Source organism: Cygnus atratus, chromosome 4, assembly GCF_013377495.2.
Source record: "Cygnus atratus isolate AKBS03 ecotype Queensland, Australia chromosome 4, CAtr_DNAZoo_HiC_assembly, whole genome shotgun sequence".
Taxonomy (NCBI): domain Eukaryota; kingdom Metazoa; phylum Chordata; class Aves; order Anseriformes; family Anatidae; genus Cygnus; species Cygnus atratus.
The window spans coordinates 21,678,856-21,697,585 of NC_066365.1; the positions used below are offsets into that span (position 1 = coordinate 21,678,856).

The window sequence follows — 18,730 nt, forward strand, 5'->3', positions numbered from 1 at the left end:
CCTCCACAGCATCTGCCTAGTTAGCATAAACACACACACATACACTCACACACACCCCTCTTTCAAACCAAAGAAGTTGTGTTTGAGTGCCTTTGCTGCCTTTGGTTTTGTCGTAACGGGATAGAGCTAGTACCAAAAAGGCAGAAGTCCCAAACGCAGCCACATCCATGCTCAACCTTGTGCCTTGGGCATAGTTCTGCTCCTGCTTAAAGCTCTGATGCAGTTTCATTCCCCTTCTGCTGTCTCCGTGTCCTTCATTACTTATCAGTCCCCTTTTCTAATTTTAAGGCTTGGAAATATTCTTCCTTTGTATCCTGCCTTTTTCTGCCTGTAACACCTTTGTGCCACCCAAAATCATTCCCAAATGCATTTTTTCCCCTATAATCACTGTGTGGTAATGCATTATAAAAAACTACTTATACTAAATTTAGAAAAATAAATTGTGAAACAACTAAAGCAACACAGATGCAAAACAACATATGATCACGGTCCATGAGAGAACCAGTCTTCTCACTTTTGACTCCCTTATATTTCTGCTTCCCTAATTAATTTTTTTTTTTTTTAAACTAAAAGAAGACTAATTTATTTAGGAAGTAAATGAAGAAGAGTGTTTTTCTCATTTCTATTTCTTTGTCTGCAGACTAGAGCACACAAACAGTTCCTCGTAATACAATGCTTATAAGCAGCACTGATGTCAAAAGCACTGATGTTGTTTTCTGCTATTTGGATACTGGGAATTACTTGCTTATTTTTGTACCATGCTCAGCTAATACGCAGAATGGGCACATTTCTTCTATTTGAAACTCCTTACCTGGAGCTTATTTTCAGTACTTCTGAATACCTTCTGTAGAGCAAAAGCTCTACAGAAGCTACACCATGTCTACGCCACATCTCTGAAACACTTCATCACTCCTGTAGGACCCAAAGCTCCACACCACTGGTTCGACAGCAGCTTGCCTTCCTAACTCATGTACATGACAGCTACAAGGAATAGCTCTGCTAACTGCAAATTGGCTGGACTGATCACTTTGCTTATTCCTAAAAAAAATACAGCATTCAATCGTGTGCAAGTAAAAGATGGAAAAAGAAGTTTCTTTGTATAGAATGATAAGCAGGAGAACTGCTCTGTTCTCAGACTAGATAGGCACTAATGGACCACTAAGAAGATTTCTTCGTAGATGCACAAAGCAGAGCTGCACTGGCTTAGCAAGAATCCCAAGCAATCCTATGGGATCTGAAACATTACTTACTACTAAGTGTCAATTCTGATTGGTTTCTCAATGAAAAAATATATAATGTTGTTGTAAGTAAAATATGATTTTTTTTCTTCTCCATTTACCAGGTGCAAAGAGAACATGACAGACTTTCTAAGGCGCTCTTTTCTAAGGAAAGGTCTTGAGAAAAAGGACATAAAATTGGAAGCAAATGTATTTTAAGAAAACAAGTTTGCTGGAAACGAAAGGATGAAGATTTTAGAAAAGGAACTGGCAAAAGATAGAGGCCCTGCATGCTCTACAAAGCTCTGATAAGAAGCGTACAAATGCTGTCTTTAGGATTCTGAGTTAAGCAGGTAGAATACGGTTACAGAAAAGAGAGAATGAGAAATAGACGTGATACCATTCATTCTGTCACACAAACTCCGTGGTATATTTACTAACCAGGAGCTTTCAAAGCTGGACTTGCAGAGTTCTCCTCGCCAGGATGCAAGAAACTGCAGTAAAGACTGATGAGTAATAAGCTTTGCCTGTGTTAACAAGAATTTTTTCTGATCTGCCTTTTATTTTTTTAATTATTTCTTTCTGATTTTCTTTTTTGGTTTTATGAAGGTTATCTATGAAATTTAAACCATCCTAATCCACTGAGTCACATTTTTATCCTGGTTTTAATTCCTCTGTTTTTCTCCTAACTCATCACAACCTTGTTCCTCATAACCTCTTCATTTCTCTTTCTCAACCTCTCTGCTCCATTCAGTTTTCCATCTTAACCACCTTTCCTTGCCATTACCTGGTTTAGGGTGGAGCTGTAAGATGCACACGAAAGAACGCTGTTTCTCAGTATATCCAGTATACTACATAACAACAAACAGCGTTAAACTGTATTATTCTGAGCAAACATCACCCTCCCCGCTCTCCCATTCCTTATGGGTTTCCAAGAGCATGGGGGGAAAAAAGTCACCATCGCAGTGACTCATGAGCAGGTTTGCACAAGCTACACAGAGTTCTCTGAGCTGCACTTACTCTGCCACTTTTGGTAGAAGAGTTTTTCATTAAAAGACCCCAAAATTGAGCCAATTCTACAAAAAATACCCACTCTTATTATTTAGAGGGAAATAAAGTATTTAAAACCTGATATTTAGACCAGCCATGTATTCATACTGGCAGTAAGCTACAGAATCACAAGGAACACGGCTTTAAACACTAGTCTGGGAATTTTTTATTTTAAGAAATAGAGCAGAATAGATGCAAATGGAATGAAGTTTCTTCCTGCCACTAGTTTTCCAAATCAGGGTTCAAACATGCAGACTCTTCTGTGTGGTACAGGGGACTCCATTTTATTCCCTGAGGGTGGCAGGGGATCCTCAGTACTAATCCACAGACGAGAACATAAGAAGCACTTCTTAATCCAGTGTAAGGATAAAGGACTGTTCATCAAGCCCTTCTGAAGGTACTGCAGAATAAGATTAAAGTCAATTGAAGATAATTTCACAATTGCACAATTCAAAGCTTCAAGCTACAGCATCAGCAATCATGTTCCAGAAAATGAATTACTAATTCAAACATTACAGTTCCAAATTGTTGGATTTTATATAAAAATCTAGTTTTCTGAATATGATTAAGTAACATAGAATCCAAATTAAGGGCAACTAGCACGGCTGTCCAGAACATGGGCGGCAAGGAAAAAAAAAAAGAGGATTCTGTGGATTTAAAAAAGAAATACAACGCCATGAGTAGCAAGGAATGCAAAGTCTTAATCATAACCAGAATGATGGTATAGACATTTTTAGGCCTCTGTCTTAAACTTTGGATCCTGGGACCAGTGCGAATCATCAACTTCTCAGCATCCATTTATTACAAAATACAAATAAAGCCTAAATTTGATAGATGTGAAGAAAATATGACCCAAGGGTGTGCAATGCAGAGATGATGGATATCCAGTCTACAGAGAGCCTAAAACCACAGACCTGACAGGTATGAACTGCCACATTAAGGTCAGTAGGTTGCTAATGACATGACATATGGCTTGAAATGGGGAAAGAAGGTGAGGAGGAAGGAGGCAGCAAGGAGGGAAACATGCACAATAAAGCTCAGGCTCACTGCTGTTCCTCCAGATATGGAGGAGAGAACTCTGCACCATTACGTCTGCCTTTCCAGGAGAAAAGGCACATCTGCCACCCCAAGTGAGTGGACAGACCCACAGAGGGACGTGTCTCACAGCATGGTAGAAAACTTGGTTAGTTCAACGGGCTCTGAACTGGTGTAAAGAAATATTCAGATAATTCAGAGATATTCAGAGTAGCCGCATACGTTCCTATTTGCACAATTTCATAAACAAGTACACCACATCCACAGGAATCTTTTCTGCAATGTATAAGCAGAACGAGCCCTTGGACCATCACTGCAGGTAAGCACAAGGAACAACAGGAATAACAGACCCAAGAACTTCTGCAGAAAGCCTCTATTACTCCCTCTCTCAAGCACACTTCCCTTCACATAGCCACAACAGGGGTCACATCCTGTTTAATTTAGATTTTGTAGCAGGATGTCTATCACGCTGAAGAAAAGAAAGGGTTTATGGCTCAGACAAATTTGTGGCATGGCAAATCAAAACAGTATAAACATGGAACATGAGGAACATGTTCTGATGGCTCTTCCATTTCCTCTTCTGGCTTTAATAAGCTAAGTAACATTAAGTACTGGCTCTCAAGTCAGTACGTTTTAACATTTTTGATTACTTTCAGAAAGTATCAACTGTCTGAGGAATTATTCCTACTTTAAATCTGTTTCATTTTCCACATAAATTTGCCACTGGTGGAACAAGTAGTCCCTCGTAGGGTGGCCTACAGTCCTGAGCCTCAGCTCTAAGCACTGAATAAATCAACAGATGGGATTCCTGAGCCCCTGCATCCCTTGCCCACCCAGTCTGTGACAGCACACTTCTCCAGCTTTTACCTCTCCGTCAATATTAACACCCTGAAGTCATCTTTCAAAGTCATGCATGTGATCCATTTATCTCCCCAGTCCTCTGGTCAGATTTTATTATGAATAGGAGCGACATATACATCTCACTATATGAACTGCAGAGAGCTACAAGAGCAATTGCAGACCTTCTACAATACCTTCCTTTCCATGGCTGAAAGTCCTTGTGAAGGCCCCGTGTTCACCTTAAAAATCTGTAATCATTAAGATCAAGAACTTAATTCTCTTATTTTACAATAAGAGACTAGTCAAAGACAAGGTTTTTACTCTGTGGACCAAGGCCATGTAGAAATGCCTGATCAAGCATTGTACTGCCAATAACCAAGGTTGATTTTTCCCTGGAGAATCACAATTGCCCTTTGTCTCCAGATCCATAGCTCATCTGTGGACCATGACCCACAAGGGGCCAATTTCCACTGGATGAATACCTTAGAGAAAGCGTTTGTATCACTGAGCGTGAGCTAAATATACTCCTAACCAAATGAAAGTGAAATGTTTTTCTTAGTACCACTCTGTAGCTAATAGAATAACTTTAGAAGTCAACAGATCCTTATCACCTGGAACCTTAAAACCAATTAACTTCTTATTGTTGCTTTAAGAAGTAACTAGTATAGCAATGTAAGATGATAACATTACTTAGCACTTACAGCGCTTTTCATCTTCAAAGAATTTTGCAAACATAAACTAATTAATCTTCCCAACACGCCTGCAAGGTGGTGTTATTCCTGTATTACAGAGAAAAAAAAACAGCAAAAAAAAACTGTGGCAGGAGGTTACATGCTTAGCTCAAGGCCACAAAATTACCCAGAACATAGTGGCACCACATGCTTCTTACAAAAGGTAGCCACTCATATCAGGCAGATACTGCAGGCGGCTGTGTTTTAGCATAACAAAAAAGTATCTGTCAGAACCCGAGTAAGGACACATTCTGCATTGCAGCTCCCGACATAAAACTCCACTTCTAAGAGCTGCCTCAGATTTCGAGAGACAGCATTTGCAATGTCACTGAATGGCGATTAATTTGCTCATCAGGAGATCGCAAAGTCACTTGCGCATCATTTCATAACCTCCTGTAAATAATCTGCAAAGCAAGCTGGTTCAGTTCTAGTGAGAAGCCCTTGCCTGCTCAATAGTCAAAATCAGCTCATCAATAAGGTGCAGGTACTGGAAGGTCAGCAATGGTCTTACCTATCCTCCCACTGCCTCACACAGGGAAGTCTGAAGCATGAGCTTTAGGTTTAAAGCCACGACCATTTAAATCCCTTAATCCTAGAGCTGACATTTATAGTGACTAAAAAGATTAATCATTTTGCTATCCAAATAAGTCATTTTAAGTAGCTAATATTTAAAAGCAATAAACTTTGGAGTCCTATTACATTAAGCTAGAAGTTGCAATTCATGCTTCATGTTTCAGAAGTCTTAAAAATTAATCCCTGACAGTGTTTAACATCTTAAATAATAAAATAAAATTGTCCTAACATATAGCACTACTTCAGGTCTTTCTTTTGCTGAATGGTGAGATTTTTCCAGCACCAAAATCAAATTGTCATGGGAGGGACATCTAAACAGTAGCTACAATTCATCAGCACAATGTAACGTACTCTGCATGGCTTTGTTTTTTGGCAACCTCCTATCAGTGATCCAGCATGTTGTGAAGGAAAGAAATCCTTTTTCTTTGCTTCTTTGTTAAATTCAGCTCCTCTTTTTGCAGCTCCATGGAGTTATTAGACTCCTAAGTATTTCAGAAGAGTAAAGACACAAAAACATGCACACAAGTACCTTCTCCTACAAAACTGAAAGGGACAGCATGAAAAGAAATTCACGTTGAGGCTTTGCTGACAACCAGTTGTGCTGAATGATAAACACAGTGAACTCGTTCTTGCTGCCAGGTATAAAGACCAACTAACTACCTCCAGGCTAAACTACAGATAACATCAAGCTTTCAAAAAGTAAAAATTTAACAAAACCTGCACTACCTCATCGCCTCTTCTATTAGCAAGAGGTGTCCTGCAGCTCAGCACTTCACTTCATGCAGTTCACAAACAGTGCTGTAACTACTTTGTATGAAAATATGAACACGCACAAATCTACAGTGTATCCTGCCACCTGTGCTCATGGTTAGCCTCCCATTCCCACACAAAATCTCACTGACTTGATATGTGGATCACATTGTAAGATCATTTTACTGTCTTGCAACAACAAAAACCTTTGAAATACAATGATGGTTACTTAACACGTACTGCATATTGCTCTCTTCCTTTCAAAATGCATCTGTATAAATAAAAACAAGTTTTTGCATGCCAGTATTTTTCTTGCTAACACAATGCATCCACATAAAAAGCTTTTCAGTTCCTGTGAGTCTTGCTGGTTTGATTCACGATCAGCTTCAAATTGTTTGCAAATTATTATATTAATAATTCCAATTATTTTTTCCAAATGCAATTTAAAAATACAATTTACTATCTGTAGTTCTACAATCCTTCCCTCCTAATACATAGTCATGCAACACTTTCAGATATTTTTGCCTAGCACTCTCTTATGTACATTTTATCACTTCACACAGCAATTTAATTTTGTAAACACAGGGATTTCTCTCTGAGCAACAGAGAAATTTAACTTTATACATTCAGCTTTAATCCTGAATTCAGTAAGATACTTGGGCATATTCCAAAGCATAAGCATTTAGGCTGCTGAATTCAATTAGAGAAGTTGTATATTTAAATTAGACTGCTCATTATAGTTGGATACTTGGAAGCATAAGTAAATAGGTATCGTCTTCCTCTCTAACACAAACAGCAAGCAATCATATCATCACACTTGGAAAGTAAACAGTCTCTCATGGTGCTATATCCACTGTCAAGGACGAGATTAGGTATCTTCTCAAACATGCAATGTAAAATCGAGTATCTAGCTGAAAAATACTTTTCATTAAAAAAACTCAAGGTCTTTATTTACACGTCTGGGTACAGAGTTTAATTACTCACACATTTACCAGTTTTTTTCATCTTATGTGGGGATTAACAACAAAGTGAAAACAAATAAATAAATTAGAAGTTCTAAAAACAGTAGGCTAAATAATCCTTTCCTGAAGAGTTTAAAAACAAAACCAGTCTTGCGACACAAGAAGGAGCTTGAGAAGAAGGTAAGGAGACCACAGCAGGTCTCTCTCTCCCTAAAGTTAACTGAACGTATGTTGCCTAGACCAAGTCACTTCTTAAGAACGCATACCCACTCTTCCAATCTTGTCAGCTGGGTTTCAAAAATAACAAAGATAATTGTAGCCATATAATAATTTCATGTTAAAATATTTTATTATTTATTTTAAATGCTGTTTTTAGAAATAAAAGGAGAAACATACTTTTAGGCTGTTACCTCAATTTATGCAATTAATCTCAAGCAAGAGAAATTCAGTGGACAAGGAAAGATTCTGTGAGAGGAGCTGATGATTGCGGAACTTCCTCTCCACAAGTAAAGATTTCCTGGAATAATGCTACCACTAAATGGGGCACACCTATCTCCTACAGCAGTATCCCCTTTAGAATTATACCATGGATTTTGGAAGTAGGAATACCAAACATGTGTAGTGAGACAAATCAGGAAGAAGAGGTGGTAAATTTCTGATACATTAACAAAAAGCTTTGAAGGGCTTTACCCCACAATACCTGCTGAAATAACTCACTGGCATTTTTAAATTGTGTCTGATTTGAGAGGCTCAAGAAATTCATGTAACTGCTCCAGTAGCTTTCCACTGGACACTGGAAATTTGATAATACTTTGCACAATCTGGAAAAAAGAAATGAAGCAGTGGTCATCAAAAATTTTAAAAATTATTTCCCAATTAAAGGCATTTATTAACACTTGACTTTTATTTTTTTAGTTATAGATTTATTTCCTGTTGGTTTAGCAGACTATAATGCAATTAGACTCTCAAAGCAGCTACATATCTGCACTCTATTTCTAGACAGAAGCAAAAAAAATAAATAAAGGGAAGCATGTTTTATATATTATTTAAAAACCTTTAGAATGACCTTGAACACCTTTTCCACCAAATGCTTCCAATGCCAGAAGCAGTAAATTCTCTCAGTCAAAGATGAATCAAAGGAACACTGTACCTAAGACTGCTAAACAAGCCCTTTCTAAACTGACCCTATCAAACATGCAGGTAGTCCCTGAAGGTGCTAAAACAGCAAGCATTAGAGGAAGCCAATAAGCCATAAAAGAAAAATTGAAAGGACAATGAGAAAAATCAAATGGAGACAGATGACAGCACCGAGACCACTGAAAGATGAAGATGACACTACACATCCAAGACCTACAGATGTGTAACTTATTGCATATTGGACAATAAGTATTATGTACTTTTCTGAAGAAAATGGAGAGGAAAAAAACCACAAGCCCCTGTGCTTCATCATATGTGGCATGCCAGATTACTTAGTTTCTTCCATTTCACTATTTCTGTTTAAAGAGAACAGTACTCTATTCAGGGAACAGTTTGTGAATTCGTAGTTAAGGAACGTTAAATAAACAGTGTCTATTTTGATATAATTTTGTCACTATTACTCTGAAAGCATCTATAGTATGGGCCTTAGAAAACTTCATTCCTCTTGATTTTTCCTTAGTAAAGTAACAGGATCAAGGTGACTAATGACTTAAACTTGAAAGTAGTGATGACCTGAAGTTTCAACACATCACAGAAACCAAAAATACAAAGCAGAAAGCAGACAGGCTACAGTAGCAGCAATCCGCAGTTACATGAGCCTAAGAGAAATATTTTTATTTCCTTTGCAAACATTTGTAGGGAAAAAAGTCAACACCATCTGCACAGCTCTAATTCTAATGTAAAGTTATTCTACTTGGAACAAAGAAAAACCACCAATGGGAAAATATTTTAAAACATTTCTAAAATTAAAACTAAAGTCTTTCTCACAAGGAGAAAGCTTTCTTTATCTACCCCTAAATCTATTTTTGTTTCCATAAAAAAGAGAGTGTAGCTTTACACAGAAAACTGAGGTTTCACTTCAAACAGCTCCTGGCCTATCTTTATTCTTTTAGATGGCTGGGATGCAGTACTCCACACGTTCCAGTATTTTTTTTTCCTTATATTAAGTATTTTTGTTTTGGAAGTGTAGAAATGCAAATTAAAGAGATTACAATTGAATCTGAAAGTGACGCGTGAGTGCTTGACCCTAACTGGAGATAAGTGCAACTTCATAGAACCAAAAGGGACCTCTTGAGACCATCTAGTTCAAACCCCCTGCTCAGGTACTGTCAGCTACAGCAAACTGCTCGGGGCCATATCCAGTTGGGTTTTGGATATCTCCAAGGGTATTTGATTCTCTCATCTCTCTACAGTCCTGGACTCAAACATTTAATGGTGAAAGACACCAACCAGTTAGCATCTGGTTAGATATCATAAATATCCACTAAAAACAAGCAAAAAAACAAAACAACACCACACAAACAAAAAACCCCACACAAATAAACCAAACACCTTCTAACTAATTTACCTGACTAATTTACTTGCTCTACAGTGCTCCATTACAGATTTATTATATTATTCGTTTACTAATCCACACATACTGTATTTTTCAGCGATCCTGTTTATAGTGCCCTGTGTTCTTGGAACAGCTGTATTCATTTATTTGATTAATTTTGAAGCTATTTAGTTTAGGGATGTTGGAGTGGCAATCTTTTGGACAATCCATTAATCAGATTAATTTATGCAGTTTGTAAACTGTAAGGCCTGAATACTTCACACTTGAAATCGCCATGCTGTCACCGAGTCATTGACCAACATGGACCATTTACGTAACTTTCCTGTGCATCATATATTATGTATTTCAAAGATGGTGCATAATGCTTTCCCATCTTTGTAAAATATTTAGGGGGATACAAATGAAGTGTACTGTGTCTGTAGAGTACTACTAAAACTGTTAAAACGGGTATAACAACATACTCTTCCTGCAGCAGGAATGCTTTGTTACTAATGAATTATATACTCTGTTCATATAAAAACTTCTTGCCTACCTTGTCTGGAATACTCATCTGCTTCTCTGTGGACCAAGTCTTTTACCCGGTTTCCGTACAGCAACCTAGAGGAATCATGATCAAAAGCTTTCAGGGTTTCACTGGAGCTGTACGACTTCTGTGTAGGCACTCTGCACTCCTCATTTTCTGTGGAAGAATTTGTGTAGCGCCGCTCCTTGTCCCGCCTGCTCTTAGTCAGGGAGCAATAAGGCCTACGTTCTTTCACATCCATACTTCATTCCTTCCGTGCGCTCATCGGCCCAACTTGCTTGGAATTCTTCTCTACATTCAGCTCACATCCACCTAAAATAAAATTAGAAAGACAAACTACGTGTTACAATGTTCTCTAACTGCTCTGGTTTCTGTCTAACTACCTGATACAGAAAGCAAGGCCTGATCAACCATGGGCGAAACGCAGTCCTGTCACGTTTGCAAGACTTCCAACAGTTTCACATACGAACTATCCTGACAAAAAACTAGCCAAGAAATTCCTGTTAACAACAATGTAATTCATGGTGTACTCCTATTTTTACAGGGAAGATGAGAAGACCAAAACCAGACTGAAAACTCAGAGGAGGGGGGGAACTCAGCCCTTCAGCTTAAAGAACATGTTACGTGCTTGAAGTCTTTCTACCTGCAAATACATCAGTTTCGCTTATTCAGAGAAAGGTGCATGCTCTAATGGGAAAGATATATGTACTTTTTTCTCCTGCTTGTCAGAAACTTCTGCTTTTACTGTCTGTTTCTGATATACAGAGTTCTACAATTTTTCTTGTCAATTCTGTTCTTTTAGAATTGTTCTTATCAAAAACATGCACACAATTTCTGAGCATGTTACAAAACATTGCAGGTGATATGCAGGAAGGCTTCTCTCAGGTAGCATGTTCTATATAACTTCTGCTGGAAAGCAAGTAAATATTTGATTTGAAAATGACAGTCACGAGTAATGTTTCCTTCCATCATGTTTTTGAGGAACATTACAGTAAGAATCTTATTGCTATTTATTTTTCTTTAATGTTTCATTCCAATTAGTTTTCAAAACAAGACTTCTCAGTTTCATCTCACGGGCCCTGCACACTTAACATCTACAGTTCTGACAGAGTAAGTAAGAAATAGTTTCGAAATTTTGCTGTTGTTTTTACAGAGAAGAGCTAAATTAAAATCAAGAATATAATTCATATATTTAAACAACTGACAAAACGTCTAAATGAAGACTAGTTTGGATGACTTTATATTTCTTGACTTTATATAACTTTGATATTTCTTGTTCAACACGTCATATATTAGGGCTCTCTGTTTTGTCTCAAGAACTCTCTCCCTGGTGCTCCCCTCAATTTAACATACTTAAATACCACAAATGACAATTTTGCAAAGTATTATCAGTCAAGTGATCTAGAATTAAAATGACAGTTTACAGCACATATCACAAAGCAATACCCAATTCCATTGGCACCTTGTTCAGCAAAAACAAGGTTGCTTTAGAGCCCTTTGCCTGCTTCACTTTAAACATTTAATATCAAACTAATTAGTTGTCACTCCTGAAATGATTTTGAGAGAGTATTTAATTTAACACTGAGCTGTAACTCAAGTTATTGAATGGCAGGTCTTTTATCATCCTATCTGTCTTGAAATTCTCCGGAAAGCTCTCACGTTTCTTGACCTGTCTGAATCTCAAGTTAGACTAAAAGATAAAGCTATGAAGCCTTCCATTTGAGCAAATTCTCTTTGATATTTATTACATTTACAAATGTTCTTCAAGTGGTAAAAGAATCTGAAATATTGGTATGTTGGCAAGAAAACTGAAGTAGTTGGCAAGAAAACTGAAGTAGTGTAATAGTTTACTTAAATTATGACTATTTGGATACCTACATGTCTGTGTAGCGTATCTATTTACTGCATATGGAACACCCAGATTTTAAAATATTTTATTGACTAATGAATGCAAATTCTTTTCATGTAAAAACAATTTTCTAAGAATTTTGTGAGCTTTTGGTTTATTAGTGTTAAGCTGAACTGTGATTTTAAAAATCACAGGTATTCTTCAGTGTAAAGATTTAATGTGGAAGCTTATCTCCCCTCTCATCTAACGTGTTTCAAGACTATAAAGGCACAATAATTCCTAATGTCTCTAAATTGGTCCATGGGAAAACTGACATGCACAATTCCTCATCAAAGATTAAATAATTGTGATTTTTTTCAAGTTTCCAGGCTTATGTAGCTCACGTTAAAAAACCAAAAACTAAAAAACCCCACTCTTTATGCAATACTTTGTTACTATACCAAGCTAAAATCCTCAAAGATTTAATCTATGCTGTAGCATGAGGAACTACTGATCTGCTTCCCACAAAAGTCAATGAATTCAATAAAACATCAAAAGGCAGTTTTCTGGGTTATCTATTGCCTCTCCAGGCAAAGAATGAAAAGGTTAAAAAAAAAAAAAAGCTGTTTAATAGCACCAGATTATTGAGACACTTTGACTGTGAGCATAGCACCATGATGAACAATGAAGGGTAGTGGATTTCTTGTGGACATTTTGAAAAAAAAAAACAACACAAAACAACAAAACAAAACTGTCAGATTTAAGAGCCTGATCTTTTTGAACCTGGCATTATACAAAACACCTGTTTACCTTTGGTAACCTTTAACTTCTGAGAAACTATTAGTATCTCTCAGCAAGCTTTAGGAAATACTTAACGTCCTTAGGCTCACACCTTTCAGTGAGCCTTTCACGCCTTTTTCTCATCAGTGAATTAACATACATATTGGAGATAAGAAGACAGAATAAAAGCTATCTTAAAGTTATGTCTACAAATAAATGTCCTGTACCACAATCAAAACACAGAAAGAGAGAACACCAATTGCTGAATACAGAACCATATCAGCATTAACAATTACTTATTAGTCTAGTTATGACAAGTCAAACAATGGAAGATTTGCAGATAGCTTTACAAGATCTGAACCTTAAGTCTTGAACAAACCATCCCACTGCAGTACTAAATACTGGGACAGTCTCAAGACTGTGCAGGACTTATTTCTCCCACCATGAATCCCCTCCCAAGCCCCCAGTTTTCAACACACACCCCCTTTCTTCCCCCACAAATTTGACCAGCATATTCAGTTAATGGTAAAAATATTTCACAAAAAAATCCTGTCAGTAATGGCATCTGCTTAGCGGCTTTGTTATAAAGATCACTATAGCTGCAATACCAAAAAAAACCAAACCAACAACAACAAACAAGCAAACAAAAAAAACAACCAAACAACCTAAAAAACCCCACCTTACTCAAATCTTCAGATATAACTGAAACTACTGGTAGGCAAATTTCAACACATTTCATTTTTTCTTCTCCTCTGTTTTCTGTATCATAAAAGCTGCATCCCAGTGGGAGTTACCCTAATGTACTGTCTAGCTTTCTTTCACTATGCCTTAGAAAAAGATGAGACGAAATATTGGTAATGAGTACAATACAAACACAAGGGAACGCAGCAACTAATTTGATGCATGAATAGTTTTTTTTTTTGACAAATCAGATTAAAATTTTAAACCAAATAAAATTAAATTTATTTTGTTACATGATACAAAAACACTTGCCTTCATCTGCAAGTAATCTTTGCCCATATGTCAATATTTATGGTGCACCAAATAGCTTTGCTCAAATTAAATAAAAGAAAGGATTTCCATAGAGCAATATTTACAAAGCTATTGAACCACTAACTCACCCACTCACAAGAGGATGTCAAAACAGCCATGCTAAATACTGTTACATGTTGCATTATAATGCTAACTTGCAATGGTCTGCATATACTGAAGAAAATTGAAAGTTAACTGCCTGATGTATGCCACTCTGTCAAGTGTTTTTGCCTAATGCTGTTCTATGTATGAAGAACTGAGGGTGCTCAGATGTGTCACTGACTATTGGGATCTCCTGTGACCTTTTTAGTGATCTGACCAGTGTTACAGGCTCCTGTTTGGATTTAGCAGGAGAGAGGATGTTAATCAGCAGACTGAGATGTCAGCTCCTATATATTCATGTCCATTCCATTTGTGTACATGGCTTAGCTGATTGCAGCCCCAATCAGACCAAACATTCCTACTGTCACTCCAAATTTTAAAAAACATTCAAAACCATAAACAGCAGATGCCTGCTTTTTAATTAATACTTACTTATTTCTTCTAAAATTAATTTAGACGGGAAGCAGGAAAATCAAAGCAGCATCTCCGGTACGTGACTAGGTCATTGGGACCACAGAACTCATTCCCTTGTGTGCAAATGCTTACACACAATATTTAATTACTAAGTCAGATAAGGTATGTACAAATAGTAATTAAAACAATCAACTTGTTGTAAGATCACAGTTCTTTTATTCTAAGTGTTTTAGACAGCCTGAGCGTGCAAACCAAACCAGAGCAGGAGGCACACTCACACACAACTCTTGAAGCTACAGCAGAGCTCCGACGACTGAACAGAAGTCTCAAACACAGCCAAAGCTGGCTGATGCAAAAGAAGTAGTTGTACATTTTACTTAAAAATCTCCAAGACAGCATTTCAGTTACTTTTAATAAAGTCACAGTAGTGAAAAGAAACAATTGCTTAACTTTTTAGTCAAAAAAAAACAAACAAACAACAATACCTTACCACTGAAGCCCTTCGCTGCAATATAGGAAAAGTACAGTAGACATAAAATGTAGTGTATATTTTAATTGTCAAGATGTAAATGAGGATTTAGGGTCATACTACAGAGTGTTATCTGAAACATCCAGCTACAACTTTAGCATGCCTGCAGGCCTTTTAAACTTTTATGGTAAATTACTGCATTTAATTCAATCTGAGTTCCCCAGAAGGGTTATTACAGTTTGGCAAGAGGATGGCAATTCTCCCAACACACACAGTGCTCCCTACCCATCTCTCAGGATCTTCTTCCAGAATAGAAGATGGTTAAAACAGTAACGTAACTGATTAAGAAGCCTAAACATACCTCGATATTTTATGCCCCTTAATATCCAAAAGCTACGCAGATACAAAATAATAAAAAGGTATGAGAAAAGATGCTTGTTAACAAAACAAAGAAGTGATATTTGAACGGAAAAGACTATACCACTGCTTGTGTTGATTTATGGATCTGCTACAACATATATTACATTCGCTTTCGATGTGTATAGCCATTTTAGACAGCTCAAAACATAAAAAGCAAAAATAGAATTGGTTCTGAGAATAACTAAAGTATTATTTTAACATATACAGTGCTGGAATAGAAAAGGTTTTAAAAATGAGAGGGTAAAATGTATAGATTTCTTTGTTACAGAAGAACAGTAATGAGCATGAGATATGGTTATAAGCTCAGTGTATGAACTCTATCTCACAGGCAGAAAGCACCACTAACAAAAGGCACCCACCGCTGAGAGCAGAACTCTTCCTTCCATCCCCAAGGCAGGGGAACCGAGTTGTGGAAGAAACTTAGGCATTTAACACAATCTTCCCTCCAAAGACCTAAATCTAACAATTTAAGCATTTCTAACATCAGCATTCACGGTTCCATTCAAAAGCCTGCATTACTACTGGATTACTATTATTTTTATTACTTATTACTATTATTATGAATTAGGTAACATTGGTCCTTCCACACTGATCCCTTAATACAAGCACAGACTGGACTGTGCTTGCTTTGGTCAGGAACAAATTTCTTTTTGTGATGCACTACTACATAAGCACGGGCAGGGAAAGCATAGCAGGACTGCAGCGGGAAGAAGCAGGCTCACATTTCTGTTTGAAATAGGAGAAGAGGATTGTACAGGTTGGGAGTCAAGTCGGCTCCTATTGTCAGCAATGAAAACAATTGCTGCAAATAATGCCTAAGTGGTTCTACTGAATTATTTTAATTGGAATTTCCTTTTAATTGTACTTGTTTGTTAATGTAAATATTACATTAATTACAATTTGCACTAGTTATAATACTTGCATGCCTTTTAATAGCAAAAGAACAAAGCCAATTCAGCTGTAGTAACAAGAAGATTAAAAAGACTAAGTGTAATATGCAACAATCAAGGAGAAATTAAGAAAGTTTCTTGTCCACAAAAGATACTCACAATTCCCACAACTAATCACCCATAAAACCTATTACAAACAAATACTAAGAAAAACTCAAAAGGCATAAAAGAGTGATGAAATTTCCACTTCAATGGCTGATAAAGTGAGATATGTCAGAAATCAACTGAGCTGGAAAAATGACACTTTGAAGAGGTGCTTAGGATGATCTGTAGCCATGGTGTGCCATTAGTCAAACTGATGACTCTTAATACATGGATATTTCAGGTCATCATATCTAGAAACTCACTTCTTAATATTAAAAGTCTGTCTTCCAGCCCAGAAAAGCATCCAAAGTCAGCATTCTTAAGGGGGAGTGGGAAACAGATGGCCTGCCAGACAGGCAGTTCACAAATCAAAATTTGAAAAAGCCTACTTGAGTCACTGACTAACCCTACTTTTTAGAATTAGATCAAAAATAGAAAGGGGAAGGAAAAAAAAAAAGAAAAGAAAAAAGAAGGAAGAAAAAAGAACACTAGAAAAAAAATAGTGCATATTCTTCAAGCGTTTTTCTGCATTAGTCAGGGGAGCAGAGCATTCATATCTGCCATCACTACAGGACATAATGTTAATAAAGATTACTTTGCACAGTCCATCTAAAAATCTCAGCTTGATCAGCGGCAGAATAAACAACAAATAAATGCACTCTATGTTCATTAGAAAAGTTTGTTGCAGTGACAGTTAGGAAAATTAGCAAGAAGATAAAAGAGATCTACAGGGTCCCGCTTAGTCACAGAGGCTGACGTTTGTGTAACAATTTTTGCTGCCAGTACTTAAAACTGAAACCCCTGAGGGGGGAAAAAAGAAAAAAAGTATATATATATAAGGGAGAGAATACCTCATGCCTTCCCTCCTGTGAGATGCTGCACTCCCTGTAATGATGGGAGCACTCCCCTGGATGACATTTTCCTTTGAAGGTACAAAGCCCAGGACTGTGCAGCAGCGTTTGAGATGGAACTGCAGCTGTTTGGGCTTGCTGGAAGCCCTCCCACAGCAGGGCTGTGAACCTCCAGGAGCAAGAACTAAAGAGAACCACAGCTGGACCATGCAGGAATATGACTTGGGGCTGTGCTGGCTATTTAGCTGCCAGGCAGGCTCTACAGACAGGGGTAACTTGCAAGCAGGGAGTGCTAATGCACTGGATCAACTTCTCCTCTGGAGGAACTCAAAATGGGCTATCATTGGCAATTTCTGTTCCTCCTTGGGAGGAATGGTTTGCAGGAGCTGTCATGCATTTCAGATCTTGAGAGGAGATGTCTAATTTGGATTTGGATAAGATTTTTCTTTTTTCTTTTTTTCTTTTTTCTTGAGGGGCTGAGAGAGCTAAGTGAGAAAGAGAACACCAAGACTGAAAGAGTGAAATGATGTGGCATGCTCCGGTACTGAAAATGAGGGTGAGAATATGCAATGAAAAGATGGAGAGGCGAAGGATAGCAGAAATGCTGCAGCATAATGAAAAAATGAACAGCAAGCTGAACTCAGGATAGAGAGCGGAGGGAGAAGGAATAATTCAGAATGGCAACACTGGGGACGAGAAGTGATGCAGCAAGCCTAGGAAGAAAGAAAACCCTAAGAGGAAAACCTGAACAGAGGAAAAGAACAAACAAAACTTCAGAAGAGAAACATCATGCCTTATTTACTTCAGAGAAAAATAATCAACTCTGAGACCCAGCACTGCATAATTCATTATTCAGCAACAATTAAAAAGGCCTAAATACTTTTTTCCACTCCTTTAAACTTGAAATTCATCCTTTATGCCATCACCTCCTTCCTTACCCATCTTTTAGCTATGATTTTTCCCCTCCTTCTCCTCATCCAACCTATGTAAATGGCCTCCTGATTTATGCAAGTACAATTCCTTCTCGATCAATTTAATAGAGGAATTGTTTGAAATTTCAAGAATACAATTGAACAATTCTTTCTTGAAATAAGTCTACTTTTGTTCAGAGATAAAACCAAAGAACTCTAGGGACTTTTAAAACTAAAACAAGTGATATGGAGAACCTGACACAGGAACAGCACGCAACAAGCCACAAGCATCAGCAAAGGTGCAACAGTCCCCAATTGGAGAACACAGCCCAACATTTTCTTCATTTCTGTTTGGAGAACAAAATTATCTTTATGTCAAGCTTTACCATCAGAACAGGCTGTCTATCATTCAACTCCCCCTTCTCCTAACAGAGTTAATTTCAAACAATTTGACAGTAGCGAGGCTTCAAAACCCATACCTCTCTCCAGTCACTGTAAGGGAAATGAAGTATATCACATGCAATACCCATAGCTGGGCATACAGCTGAAAATATCTTTATGGTGGCGTGTGGAAATGTAAGGAGGAACTAAGGAACCTGCAATGAGGACATCACTGGAGACAGGGAAGAAAGAAGAGAGCAGGGTAGGTGCTGGAGCTGTGGCTGTGTGACACGG

The 18,730-nt window shown here is 37.5% G+C and overlaps 1 protein-coding gene across 3 annotated transcripts in view; it reads right to left on the reverse strand.

The window, feature by feature from the left end:
• The window catches only part of TENM3 (teneurin transmembrane protein 3), a 420,747-nt gene that overhangs the window by 311,175 nt on the left and 90,842 nt on the right, over positions 1 to 18,730 (reverse strand). For 2 of the 3 annotated variants that reach the window (XM_035557879.2, XM_050710510.1), the window contains exon 2: positions 10,224 to 10,526. In XM_035557879.2, coding sequence (XP_035413772.1) covers positions 10,224 to 10,455 — 232 coding nt within the window. In that variant the 5' untranslated portion in view covers positions 10,456 to 10,526. Of the gene's footprint in view, positions 1 to 10,223; positions 10,527 to 18,730 lie in introns of those variants that run through there. The other variant, XM_035557878.2, reaches the window with a different exon arrangement.